The sequence below is a fragment of the Hylaeus anthracinus genome, unplaced genomic scaffold (genome assembly GCF_026225885.1).
Source record: "Hylaeus anthracinus isolate JK02 unplaced genomic scaffold, UHH_iyHylAnth1.0_haploid 0, whole genome shotgun sequence".
Lineage (NCBI taxonomy): Eukaryota > Metazoa > Arthropoda > Insecta > Hymenoptera > Colletidae > Hylaeus > Hylaeus anthracinus.
Window position 1 is genome coordinate 16,509,497 of NW_026533254.1, and position 14,489 is coordinate 16,523,985.

The 14,489-nt window shown below is 48.3% G+C and overlaps 1 protein-coding gene across 6 annotated transcripts in view; it reads left to right on the plus strand.

The window, feature by feature from the left end:
• The window catches only part of LOC128890892 (max dimerization protein 1-like), a 173,714-nt gene extending 159,345 nt beyond the window's left edge, over positions 1–14,369 (plus strand). For all 6 annotated transcript variants that reach the window (XM_054149873.1, XM_054149881.1, XM_054149889.1 and 3 more), the window contains exons 7-8: positions 7,213–7,349; positions 9,110–14,369. In XM_054149873.1, the coding sequence (XP_054005848.1) occupies positions 7,213–7,349 (137 nt within the window). In that variant the 3' untranslated portion in view covers positions 9,110–14,369. The remainder of the gene's footprint in view (positions 1–7,212; positions 7,350–9,109) is intronic.
• Positions 14,370–14,489: the final 120 nt, after the last annotated feature.

Here is a 14,489-nt window from a genome sequence, read left to right on the forward strand (position 1 = left end):
CTCTCTCTCTCTCTCTCTCTCTCTCTCTCTCTCTCTCTCTCTCTCTCATCCCGACTCTGTAACCCCGCAAAGTATTGCGTTGGAGGCGGAACGTTGACAAGCCCGTGCATCTTCCACGCTGCGAGGAGAATACGGAGATTTGTTACACATTATTGCGATATCTATCTTCGAGTAACTTTCATTCGTTCTCGGGATGACATTTCTCTCTCTCTCTGTCTCCCTCTATCTTTCACTCGATGCATAGCGCGGTAGCACAAAAATCACGGGGATAAATGTCAGATGCTCGAACCCTGGCGATCTACCAACCTATAAATTAGTCAAAGTGGAAAGAGTGAATACGTTGTCGCAGTGTTCGCCGCGCGTTACCTCTTCTATAAACCGTGGGAAGTGCTTTTGGGATCGTTTACGTTGATTTAAGTACGCGCCGAGGAGAGTCAAGTAAGCGCGGAGGAGTTTCAGGGGAAAATAACGAATTGTCTACGGGACGTTTGTTAAAAACAAATGGGGGAAAACAGTGTTTTAACAGCCCTCGAGCGCAGAAATATTTAGAGAATACCAACTGTCTCGCGAATACCGAAGAAGCGGTGCGTTATCAGCGGTCCGCGGAAGTTTATGCTTCGATGACGTGTGAAAATGTGAGCAAATTTACGGGGTCGCGCGAAACTTCCAAAATGTATAATCCGTTGTAAACAAAATTCACGTTACACCGTTCGAGAGATAAAAAAAAAACACATTCGTTTAAATTTCACTTCATTATCTATATAAAGACGCGAATTTGCACAAACATCCGGAGTCCAACTATTACAAAAATACCAAGATATTAAATGCCCTCTTATCAAACGAAAAGAAATGATTAATTGATTAAATAGAATCAACCTTATCGAATTAAATAAAAACATCGGCTCACCGAATGAACAGCCGATAAAATAAGAAAATTGGCCCGTCTAGAGGAAGCCCAAGAATTTCGCGAAGACGTATCGTCCCGGATCAATGGCGGACCAGCTATCTTTAGCGTGGCGCTTCGTAACGGTGGATCCACGCGCTCTGACGGCGACAAAAATAATTGTAAACAACTGGAGGCACTCCTTAACGTCGTGACGCAATAGCCGTACCGTTTGTGTGACCAAGTCCGAAGCGAACGAGTGCGGGGTAGTGGGGCAAGGGGGGAGCGGTAAAGAGAGCGGCAGAGCGAGGAGAGAGGTAAACGGGGAAAAAAGCGAGAGTGTTTCGGCTCTTCTCTCCTCTCCCGTGGATTTCCTCTGCGTCTTTTCCGCGCTTCTCTGCACTCAACCCTCCCGTCCCCTCGCCCTCTCCTACCCTCTTCTTTATCGGGCCGCGTCTCTTTCCCGAGCGAAGTGTGTCAGCGACCGAAAATAATCCCCGACGCGGTTCGTTAAAAATATTTTCAAGCGACGCGCGCGTACAAGCTCGAACGCCGTGGCATCGTCGTCGCGATACACGCCTACCGAAGGCAAACAACCGTTATGTCAATGCCGAGCGTCGGCGCAATAAGAAAACATTTTTCTTCGTCGTGTGTGTATGTCAACGACCCCGCTCACCGAGATCCGCCTTGCGCTTAGGACCGACACTGGGTGCATTTTTCCGTTTGCGGATACTCGGACATTTTCGTGGTTCGAATATTCAAGGAATACGGTTAAAATAGCGTCGGAACGCTGTTCGGAGCAATGCATGCGGACGTATATATACGTTTGTAGCTTGTACACGTGGAGTTGATTTGTAAATTCTTTTGACGATTAACTCGGATAAACGGTGATCAGCTAGGCTTACCACTGTTTTAAGCCTATCCTTGGCTTCTCGATTCCACAGTTCCTGTTTACGTACCCTTCTTTTTTCTCTTTCTTTCTGTTTGGACCAAAACCACTTCGTTTCCCGTTACTTATTGTTCCTGGCCAACGCCAGCGATATTCCTTAATCTGTTTACACTCGCCTCGGGCATACGTTTCGTTCTCCTTTTTTCCCCCATTTCTTTTTTGCGCGTTTCGTACGTATCGTTTAAGGTGGAAGTAAACGTGTAACGTCGCGGCGCGAGAAGGAGCAAAAAGGGCACGAGTTCCTCGAGTAAAACGCCTTTTACCGAGTTGCGGATTGGAAGCGGTCGCTGGCAAAAAGCACCGTCGCCAAGCACACCGAGGAAAACCACAACCGTAATGGTATAATCGCGGTCGTGTAAATCAGCAATTTATAAGTAGGAGCGTAGCCGCCTCTAAAGAACGGGGTTCCGCGCCCCCTACGCGCGAACGACCGAGTCCAATGGGTGATAAATCCAGCGGGTATTTCTTGGACCCGGGCTCATTTCATAAAACGAAAATGGAGGACGGTTGGTACAGTAGAAGTTCGTGGATATCACTCTTTCGATTCAATCGTAGGAATTTAGATTCATTGGGACCAGGAAAGGGCCCTAGCTCCCCACCAAGGGTTCATCAAACGTATAGATTTAGTAGTACTCGAAAATGGAGGGATCCCTATAAATAGGAGTCTGAGGATCTAGAATGAACTAGTTCTCCAAAATGGAGGGATCCCTATAAATAGGAGTCTGAGGATCTAGAATGAACTAGTTCTCCAAAATGGAGGGATCCCTATAAATAGGAGTCTGAGGATCTAGAATGAACTAGTTCTCCAAAATGGAAGGTCCTCTATAGATGAGTCTGAGGACCCTAGACTCTCCAGTAATCGAAAATGGAGGAACTTTTAAAATCGTCAAATAAACCAATGGTTCCAACTAATCATCCATGACCTTCCCCTAGAATTCTAGGCTACCTCTTCTCCCCAAACTTTCTCCTAGGTATTCGCGAACGCAAGTGGCCATGCGAGCCACTCACGTTGCCGCATATATCCTGGGGCGTCGACAAATTTTCCCGTTGCCCTTAGAAAACTGACAAACTACGCGGTGCGAGGGATGATTGGTGGCGGTTCGTGTGTCGCGAGAGTGTCGCTCCCGCGGGATGTAACGACGCGGTGAGGTTAGACACGTTGTCCTTCCCCGCGCGGAGGCAAGGCGTGGTTGTTTCGTCGACGGAACACTTCTTATTGGTAGCCCACGGCAATATGTTACGCTAAGGAGACGAAACAGCCAGCGAAATATACTCTCGTTTCGCTCGCAGCCGCGAGGCCCTCCGAGCGGTGATAAAATCTTCCTGATAATTTATACGGGACTTGCCGGGACGACGCGACGGTGGACGTGTTGTCGGTGTGAGGTTACGAACACTGCTGGGGGAGGACGAGGGTGTCCTTGAGCGCAGGATGTCGATAGTTCAAGGAGGAACCGATGCTACTTGGGAGAAGAGACTTTAAGGAATCAGTGGACTAGAGACGACCAGGGTATATCGATGCGTGTGGAATGGCATTCGTATTGTATTGCTATCAAGGCGACACTATATTCGAATAATACGATATTCATATCATAGTATTATCGTATAATCAATATGAATTTCATTGCATAACACAAGTATAATATTATACGAATATGGTGTTTGTCGCAAGAGTAGTGTCGCTTCCTGGCACTGATGGACCATTTGACTACAGCTCACTGTTTCTTCGAATAGCAGCGACCAAGTTCCACGTATCTACCTTCTCAGATTGTCACAGATAAGCTCAGGTATTTCTGCAGTCTCCCTATTGGCAATACGGATGCCCATTGGCTGTCCTCTCCTTTGAAACAGAAGTATCCCAGATATCCCTGGCCGGCAGTATCATTCTTCGAGGGAAAATGTCTTCTTAAATCCCACAGGCAGTTTTTCCAGTAGTAACCGGCAAGGATATCGCTTAACAAACCTCTCGGGTGCGCCACCATTGCCCCACTGTATTTACCAACGAAACTTGCGCTGTGCACAGGTACCTTCGGCCACTGTGCGCGATTTTTTTTTTCTCTCTCTCTCCCCATCATCCCTCCGCTGGCGTCGCAGCTTCCTTCCCCTTGTGCTCCTCTGCGTCTCTTCTTTCTCCGCGAGCCCTTTTTTCCGTTCCTATCGCATTTTGTTGTCTCCGGCACGACGCTCGCGCACAGTTCATTTCTCTTTCTGCCCGGCGCTCCGTTGTTCGATACCTCTCCTCTAATTTTTACATTTCGTCCCGTTCGCCCAGCTCGCTGCCGCGCGTGCGTTCTCTCCTCTTTTAATTTTTCACCGTCTCGCTTTTTAGATTTTTCCTCCCTTTTAGCTCCCCGTTCCTACCGCCCTTCTTCCCTCGCGCTGTTTCTGGTACATTTACACGGAACACCCCCTCCCTCGGCCGTCTTTTTCTTCGGTTTGGTGCGAGTATACTCTGGCCCCTCCCTCCCTACTTTCCACTTCCGCTCTCTTTTCGCGACGACGTGCGGGTACATGTACGTGAGCTTGAACAGAGGCGTGGGTGCGAACGCTGGTTATATTTCGCGAGCGTGCGAGCAGCTCGACGGTTTTCAACGGTGACGCAGAACCGTCTTAAGGACGGTTTTCATCGTGACACCGATCGCCAAGTTCAATATCGACTATTTTCGTGTCCCGCGCCTGTGATCGAGAATCGCCGTGGGCGCGATTAACCGAGTCCCCGCCTCTTCCGCTCGGCGACTTCGCCTTGAACCTTGCGCTTCCCGCGCCGTAATTCCACTGTTTCTATTAATACTTAATCATATTTAACCCCTCGCCGCGAGCGCCGCGCGTCAGCCTACTTTCCTTCCCCGGCGTCGCATATACGCGATCCGGAACGTCGACGGCCGTCTCCGAAGCCGCGTATATACGATCCGGATTGTCTACCGCTCAACGACGACGACACCCGCACGTTTTGCATACCTTCTGCACGTTCACGCGTTCCCCGCATACAAGTACGCATATTTTGCATACCAGGATGCATTTCGCGTCCCAGCGCGCGTTTCCACGTATGCATATAAAATATGCATTTGCATAAACATCCACGCAGTCCGGTCGCGAAGCATATTTCCCTCGGAACGAGACACCCTGTACTTTCCAGAGGCGAAAATCACCGATGGCTCGGCGCGACGAGTGTCGTCGAAGGGCAGACGCTCGTTCCTGGTGCAACGATCCTCGATATCCCCGGAGGGGGCGACGGTGGGGCGGAGGGGGCGAGGGTGGGGTGGGGGGCGGGTGGGCGACGATTTTCGTGCGTGTACGCCAAGAGGGTGCCCCGGGAAAGAGCGAGGGGCGCGATAAAAAATTTCACCGGCTGTACACCGCACCCCAGAATTCGAGAACAGCAAACAATTTCGTGTATACGCCTCGGGCTAGGCGGGGATATTCCAGCCGAAGGGTCGAAGGTGCCTCGATCCACGCTCAAACTAGTTTAACGAGACTTTGATGCTTCTCGCGTCGCGGCGACTTACGATTCGTGAAATGCTCGAACGCCTTCTGTTCCCCCGATACTTTTTTCGTTTTTTTCTTTGAAACAGAGGAAGCGGTTTGCTGCAGGTCAAGATGATGCGCGGTAAAGAAAGACTGGAGGATTTTTCGACGCAATGATTTTTTTTTTTTTTTGGATGGAATTGTTGCGAAAAGTGGAGAGAAAAAGATCTGAGTTACGAAATAACGTGAAGTTTAGATTCTGTAATTTGTTTCACCCGGTTCTGGGAGATCTGATTTGAAATGTATAGCGTTGCGATATTTGTATACCGAGGTCATTTTTTGGGGGAGTGAATATTGTTCACCTTTAGGTGTATTTACATTTCTAAACGCTCCCCCGAAAGTTTGGAATTCTTTCAATTCGGCCCCCAGTGCTGTCATCCTTCCAAAGTAGCTTCGAACTACCATCCGAGCTTAGTATACTCCCGCAGCCACGAAGCTGTTCGCTTCCCATTGAAAACTTTCCGCCATCGCCACGCGAAAACAAGCTGTACACGTTCCAAACGGTGGCCCTCCCGTTCCCGTGTCAATTTAATTAAACTCCCGCGCTAAGTGCGTCCAGTGCAGCCAACTAAACAGCTCGGTCGAAACCGAAGAAAATTATCAAACGCCTCCGGGGGTGATCGTATACTTTTCATCAATCACGTCGATTAAGGGAGGAAACTGGGGTTACACCGGACTAACCTGAACTGGTTTCGTCACACTCTTATTCGGATGAAAGATATCTGGTTAATGGTCTACTGTATTTTTTAAATAAATCGAAGATAAGAAGAAAGGAGGGAAATAAATAACCCTAGATTCGTAGTTCTACTTAAATATGATCATTATACAATGTTGCTCGGCGACCGTACTTCAAAGCGGTGCCGCTCGAGTATCGACGTATTCTCTTGCACTTAAAAATATCTAATACTAAATATAAATATATATAAAATTCTAGAAACTGGAATATAATCGTGATCGGTTTCATTTTAATCGTAAGAATGTCCCTAATCCGTTGACGATACTCCCGCGAAGGTACGGCAAAATCGATCAATTTCACAAAATACGTAAACGACGAATTAAAAAATGGCCGAACGGCAAGCGCCCCCAGGGCGGTGAATTTCCGACGACGGTAAAATACGAAAATTGGCATTTCGAGCGGGATTATTGAACACGCGACAGGGCCGCAGGGGGAAAAAAAAAAGCTGCCTAGAGAGAGCACACGTGCGCCAGTTTGAAAGGCGCGTACGCGAACGATATCGATTCGTACGGAGTTCGCGAACGTTTTCGAATCCGGGGATTGTTACCCCGCTTATATTTACGAGCCGCAGCTGTCCGATCGCGTCTACAATTTACTACGCGCATCCTGCGCACCTGCGTTTTTTAAATTATCTAACGAAAAGCCCCCACGGACAGTATTACCGTATGACGCGAATTATTCGATCGTATTGTAACGGCGCGATTATTTATCATTTTGTCGGCAACGTTTCACGGTGTTACCGCGTGAAATACGCCCCTGGGCGAAATTCTAGGAAGGGATTTCATGTTTCGTCAAACGTTTCGCGATTTACGAAGCGAAATCGCGTTACGCTTTTCGGGGTTGGGACTGTATTCGGTTTATATTGTAACACATTAACCACGGGGCTATTTAGAAAATTTAGAGTATTTAAAAAAATTCTACGCTATAGAAGAGAATTTTCCATGTAGTATATATTAAACTCTTAGGCTATGACAGAGTGAAGACTAGACAAGTACAAGATGACTATTCCCGCCACTCCATTTGATAGGATGAGAAATTGTTTTGTATCTGATTGTATTAAACTTGGAGGCAGTATTTAGTTGAAGTAAGCAGTGTTGAACGTGTGTCTCTGTTTTGTTACAGATGAAGTAGACGTGATCGGTTATACGAGCAACCAATCGGACACCGATGATCACAGCAGCGTGCAGAGCAGCAGCGATAGTGGCGTCGCTATGTCCACCTCCAGGCTGACCCTTTCCGAAATGATGGACAATCTTTAGGTAAGGATAGAAGCTCCGGCTTTTCTAAATTCAACCCAATTTCCTCGTTTAACCTAAATCCTCTCGCAAACGTCACTTCATACCAAAAGAAACTATCTCGTTAAAAATACATTATTCCATACTCCCTCGACTATCCATACACTGATTAATATCTTATTCAAAATCGCGTTGAATTTTCCTTGCCATTCGGTGAAAAGGTTTCAACGATTCCCGAGCATAATTTATAATGCCCCGCAAGCTCGCGCACTCGTCCGCGTGAACGTCTGATACGTACAATACAATTGCGAACTAAAGTGTGCGATTTTAATTAAGAAATTCTGCCGAATCTCGCGAATAGAGGCGTCAGGCATAAGAGATACCAAGACCAACGACCGTGTATTTCTCTTTCTTTTACGTGAATCTTTTGTCCGCGTTTGAAATTACTTTTCAGTCGTTCAACGCCTCGGTGCATGGTGTTTTCGACGACACAATCGCGGGTCTCGTTTGCCAGTTTCGCCACTTGTGAGCGGGCCACGTTTGCTCAAAATTGCGGGTGACACTTTTTTATTTTAGATATCGGGCTGCATACGCGAGCACGCGACGTCGAGGACCCGTTGCGTCCTTTCACTCGATGTTTTCTTTTTTTTTTTTTTTTAGCACCAATTACATTCTGTATGCCACTCGAACAATGGACGACGCCGAAACGCTCCTCGTTTTTTCTTTACGCCGGGCGATGTATTAAAGTCACGTTCTAAATAAAATAGCGTTAAAAGCTCGAGTCGGAAGAGCATCTTTAACGGCACCTACTGAATGGCAGCCATTTCACCGGGCGTGTATAGCCCGTGCCTTATAAATGCGCATCTTCCGTGCACAAAGACCATTTTTAAATTACCGCGGCCGGTTTTCAAATGTTCGTGCTGCGGGGCAAGTGAAACGTCTCGGGAGCGATGCGTCTTCCGCGTTTTTAGAACCGTCGACGTGCAAATTGCTGCGTTTAGTTTACTTTCTTCGATTACCGAGGCGCGGTTCGTTTCGCGTGTAAAGAACGTTGGCTTCGCGCGATTCGGGCGAAAAGCAACACTGTTCCCCTTTTTAATGGATGGAAGGCATAGTTGCTTTTACAAACACAAACACTAATTTTGGTAGACGAGAAAAAGCGTAGTGAGCTTTACTGTAGGGAGCTAGAGGGTGCTGTGCTCAGCTATAGGGGGATAGAGAGTATTGAGCTTAATTATGGGAGAGTAGAAGGTACTGAGGTCGGCTATAGGGGGATAGAGAGTCCTGAGCTCCGCTGTCAAGGGATATAGAGGGTACTGAGGTCAGCTACAGGGGGATAGAGAATCCTGAGCTCCGCTGTCAAGGGATATAGAGGGTACCGAGCTCAGCTGCAGGAAGCTAGAGAGTACTGAGCTTAACTATGGAAGGCTAAAGGTTACTGAGCACAACTACGCCCTCCCGTATCCTATGCTAAGTATGACTCCGTTCGTACAAACGAGGTTCTACTGTATTTCTCTTTGCTGTCAGATTCCTCGCGTAAACAACAAAAAATATAAAATAAAAATGTCTCGAATCTATTTTCAAGTAACACGGTCCTTTCACAGCGAGAATCCCTATACTTTCCTCCCCTGACGCGCTGTCCAGTATAAACCACCGCGTATCCGGCCGAACGCGTAGAATGTAAATTTCACCCTTCTCCCTCGACGCTGGCGAGAAGGGAGTAAAAGAGCAACAGATCCTCGACAAATAAATTCTCACGTCCATACCTCTGGGCTTGTTCGCAGACAAAGAGATGGCGCGGTGGCGGCGGAAGAAAGCGGAGGGGGAGCACTTGAGGGCGCGGATGAAGACGAAGAAGCGGTGGGAACAGAGAGCACGATGAAGAAACGTATCGGTCTGTAGGGTGGGCTTGCGGAGAAGACAGGAGACAGGGAACAAGAAAGAAGACGAGGAAGATGAGGAGGAAGAAAGCATTGGAGCGTGCGAAGATCGCCGCACGAAACATCGGGCCGCGAGCACGCACCCACTCGAACCCCTGTCTGTCCAAAAAGAGTCGCGTGACGCGCCAATCGGAGGGACACTTCGAGGTGGCGCCAAGCACAGTGTCCCGCGCACGCGATCTCGCCAACGGGGTGGTCTCTGCGAGAAGAATCGAATACGCGGCAACTAACGAAACCGACCAGTGCCGAGGAGACGTACGACAGCGAAAGAAGAAACCACCCTCGCGTTGTAACGGATGAGAACGCGTCGAGCAAGAACGTGAGAAGGAGGAGGAAGAGGAGGATGAGGAGGAAGATGAGTCGTCGCTCGAGGAAGAAGCGCAGGAGAGCAGGCGGAGTAGCGCGAGCTAGGGTGAATACGGCGTGTAAATTGTCGAGTGCCGACGAGTATTGTACATATTTTTAAAGGGAGACCAAATTTATTGGAAGCCTGGGGCACGGAGGAAACGAGTAAATAAGATAGATCGGCGAACGGTAGATTTTAAAGTGGGTGACTCCGAGCGCTTCTTCCTCGACCGAGACGAGAGATGAAACGATCACTGATGATACGTGTCATGGATCGATCGGAGACAGGTCGTCGTCGGTACGCGCCCCCTGTCCCCGACCAATCGACGACGAGACCCGTGGAGGAATAGCCCCAATGATGGTTCGGTGGCGTCGAGTCGCGAGCTTCCACGACGCTTTCCATGTCGCTCCTTCGAGAAGCAATCTCCGAACGCGATAGTCCCCCCTTTCAAGATCGAATTTTCAGCCCCCGAATTCGAGCAATCGTCCCCCTCTCCCTAAAACGTTTTACGTCCGGCGATTCGTCGGCTATATTGGCCTCATCTCGAGATGAAAAACGCCCACCTTGCTATAGAGCGAGTGGGCGGTCCCGATTTGGTTACTTGAAAGCGGTGACTACCACGAGTGGGAACGGAAGCTCGCCGCTCTCGTCTATCCTTTTGATTTGCATGAACGTCGTCGCCGCCGTATACATATATACACATTCTCATGTTTTCGTCGCTTTTCTTTTCTTTTCGTTGAGGAGCCACCACGTCTCGTTTTCGTTGAAACGTCGCCGCGTCGCGGGCAACGCGACGTCTGCTTTGTCCCCCTGATACGGAAACATCGTTCCGAGCCTCGGAGGAATTCGATCCGATGACGGAAAAGGAAGCACAATCGTCGATGACAAACTAGAGCACGGTTTTACGCTTTTCGGTTCCGCGATTTGGTTCTCGATTCGAGACACGTTATTATTTTTCGACGTTGGCGAGCGGTGCATGGCGTAAACTGCGTCAGCGCTGTCGCGCGCGTTCGTTGCTCGCGGTCGCGGGTACGATATACAAACAAAAAAAAAAAATTGAAAAAAAAAAAAAAACGTAAAATCTTTAGTAGAGAAAAAGAAAAAGGAATTGCGTATAGACGCGACGTCGAGTAGGCGGTCCTCGTTCTGTGGAAGACTTGACTCCGCCCTTTCGACGACTGCGACTAAACGAAATCTGTAAATTCTGTCGCCTATCGACCTCGCGCGCGTAATTTGGCTCCTTTTCGACACTACGAAGTCAAAGGGTATGTAGAAAAGTCTTTTGGGGCGGTGCCGCCGCCGCGGTGGGCGGAGACACGGCCGTAAGGAGTGGAGTCAAAGGCGTGCGTATCTCGCGCCACGCCTCCTCGGGACGAAAACCTCGTAGTCCCGTCTATACCCAAGTCTGCACCCGCGAAAAGATGGGAAACCAGTCGATCCGTACAAACGTCTACCGCGCGTATCGGATTGGCGTAATCGAGGGACGAGGGGGAAAAGCCCGAAGGGAGAGAACAAAGGCGGTTAATTGCGAACAAGCTCGACGTCGACGGATTTCTTCGGGAGCCCTGCGGTTTTAATTAACCGAGCTCAGAAAAAAAAAAAGTAGAACTTTCAACGCGTGAAACACACACACACACACACACACACACACACACACACACACACACACGAAACCACTTCGTTACGCGCCAAAGGCAAATAGGGACGAAAGGAAAATCGAAAAAAAGTACACGACTAATGTAAGATTACATACGACACACACGCATCGGCACGCGCGCGCATACATACACCCCGAGAGATACCCCAGGTACACGATCATCGCGAACGACATAACAGAAAATGAGTTTAAAAGATAAAAAAAAAAAAAAAAAAAAAAACCGAAACACACGTATACTTTGAACAATCGTAAGCGCGCGTGCACGCTAACGTAACACTGTAATTAAGGGAAGGAAACCCTCTACGCGCCGCCAATGGGGCGTTTGAGAAGTAATTCTTATTATCTTATGGTATAAGTAAACGTAAACAAAAGCATCGTTTCATTGTAATACACATTCAAAGAGTACAAATTCTGTAAGTCCCTCGTTGGGCGTTTTCGAGGCTGTTACCACCTGTTGTTGTTACGTGAGATTACGTTTCTTTTTTTTCAACGCCACTTTTTCCGCGTTGAATGAACGACGGCGTAAAAAACAAAAATAATAACAACAACAACAACACAACAACAACAACAACGGCATACGCAGACCAGTTGGAGGCTGAGGGGCGAGGAAGGGGGGAGGAGCTGCGAGGAAGGCGTGACGCACGTTAAACGGGGAACAATGTTACTGGCGCGTAATTTGGGGGGGGGGGGGTGGGGGTAGACAGAGAAAGAGAGCGAATTAACGGAGTACGTGGTACGAGACAACGTTTTCGAAGAAAATGAGGTCGTACAAGGGTCCAAAGAGCTCCGAGAGGGAAATCGATCGATCGATCCTTCGCTACCGATACCACGGAGTAACGCCTGTTACACAATAGCTGGTGACTCTGGTGATCAGCTGTCTAGTTGGAGCTCCGAGTTTCCACTTTGCGGTTCGAGTGGGACTCTGCTCTCGTAACCTAAGCGAGGTTTGGGTCACCAGCTGTCCGTTCGCTGAAACGATCGAGGGTCTCGCGCGGGGAACGCCTCGATCCGCGATCTTTCGACCGGATCAAGCGTTTTTCGATCGTCGATCGGGACTCTGTGTAACAGTGGGGACGCGGTTGGGGCGATCGTGACGCTCTCGGGACGAAAATGAGAAAGGGGAGAGGAGGTTTCGTGGGCTAGGTTTACGCAGACCAGATAGACTGATTACCAAACGTAACGAGTGATCTCTTGAAAAAAAAAAAAAAAAAGTGGTTTAAACGGCGTTAGTTTGTAAGAAAAATAAACACGAAAATAAAAACCAACGTTAACCTTTTTTGGGATAGGACGATTTCGACGGTTGGGGCGAACCGAAATCCGTGTTTGTAGATTTTTCTCGCAGAGAGTACCCTCGACGAACGCGCGCGCGAGCTATGAAACGAACTGTACTCGCGGATGCAAGAGAGATCCGCCCTTGGAGTGAATGCGGCTCCTATTGGTGGGAATTTGTTTTGCTCCGCCCTCGAAACGCACACTATGGCTACAAAGAAATCTGTTGGGGCGGTATTTGAAGATTACTTGACACGTACACGCGTGGCGGAGTTCGAATGTTCAGTCTGAGGAAGAGGGCGTGTCCTATTCGGGACATAGCGCCGCCTTGATAACGCCCGTGTCATCTATTGGTCGGTACATGCGACCTAGGCGTGTCAGGACTGCACATCTGATCTCCGCGTTATATCAAATTGTAAGGGATAGTCCACAACCGGAGTTACACATTTTTTTTTTACATCACGATCATCTTAGAAGGGCAGATCTCTGATGCTACTGCTAGTAAATGTGTTTGAACGAACGCGATGACGTATGATCTCCGAAGAGAGAACGTTGCAGAAGTTGGACGATCGACGACGAGATGTTCGGGTTACATTTGATGCGGGAAGGGGCGTAACGATCACGTGAGGCGCGAACGACAGCCAACGCGCGATAGGAGGGGGCGGTTCCTTAGTTTGGGGCGGTCCCTCGATGCGACAAGAATGAAACAGGGAAGAGGGGGGCGACGGAGAAACCCAAAATCCCACCGAGAGAGCGACCAAGCCGAATGAAATATTTTCAGCAAGGCAAGCCGCGACTTTTTAATATTAAACGTAATGATACTCCCGCATGTCGTTGTTGTATCAACAATCGACCTTATCTATAGTGAAACGCAATCATATTGGTTGTTGCAGAAGATTTACCGCGGCCGACACATCAAATATAAACGGCGGGATTTGGGTCAGCTCGACGCCCTAACAGATTCACACCTCTCCTTCGAGCTCAAACCTTCCTATCTAGTGAAGATCTTTTCCAAGCTTGAGAAAATCACCTCCTACTCGCGAACGTCCATTTGCATTTCTATTTTCACTTGTCACGGATCTAGCCTCATTATTCACGAGTCATCCCCACCACTGTCTACCTTTCTTCCGGAATGAAAACGAAACCTCAACCAAATTGATCGATATTCCAAACATTTTTCGAAGCCCTATTCTCTACGTCTTTCCTTCGGTTTCCTTCCTTTCGTCGCGATATCATGGATCATAGGCGCGGCAATCTGGAGTTTCTATCGATCAGCTGGCTCCGGCGACGAGGATCGTCGCCGAATGCAGCAAGAGAGGGCGGTTCACTCGACGGAAGACACGCCAGATTGATTAATCGTCGCGTTGCATCCGTTCGTAATTATCCTCCGCGTATCGACGAGCATCGTGGGCACGCGTTGGTTGTCGTTCGTCGATCAGGGAGTGGGCGGGTGGGCGGGCAGGCACGAGGGGGCGGGCCGAAGACGGGCGATATTTCTCGCGAGAGACTACGCCGTTGACTTTTCGACAGGCAGCGATCGTGATCATTCGATTCACGTCGCTCGAATCATTCGTCCAGCGACAAAGTTATTCCTTTTTCTTTTCATTGTTTTGTTTCCGGTAGAGGGGCCGAGAGGAGGGGAGGGGGTAGGGGGGAGGGGGGGGGGGTAGGACGAAAAACAAATTAAGAAAAAAAAAGAAAAAAAAAAAGAATAAAAACAGAAAGAGAAACCGTACCGGGCTAAACGAGGGAACCACCCAATGAACCATCTACATAGCAAACCAAAAATTTAAAAGGAAAAAAAAATAATGATACATACATACATACATATATATACATACACGTACACACACGTACACTCACACGCGTACAGAGAAGAAAAAAAAATGAACAAAAAATAATAATAATAATAATAATAATAATAATAATAATAATAATAATAATAATAATAA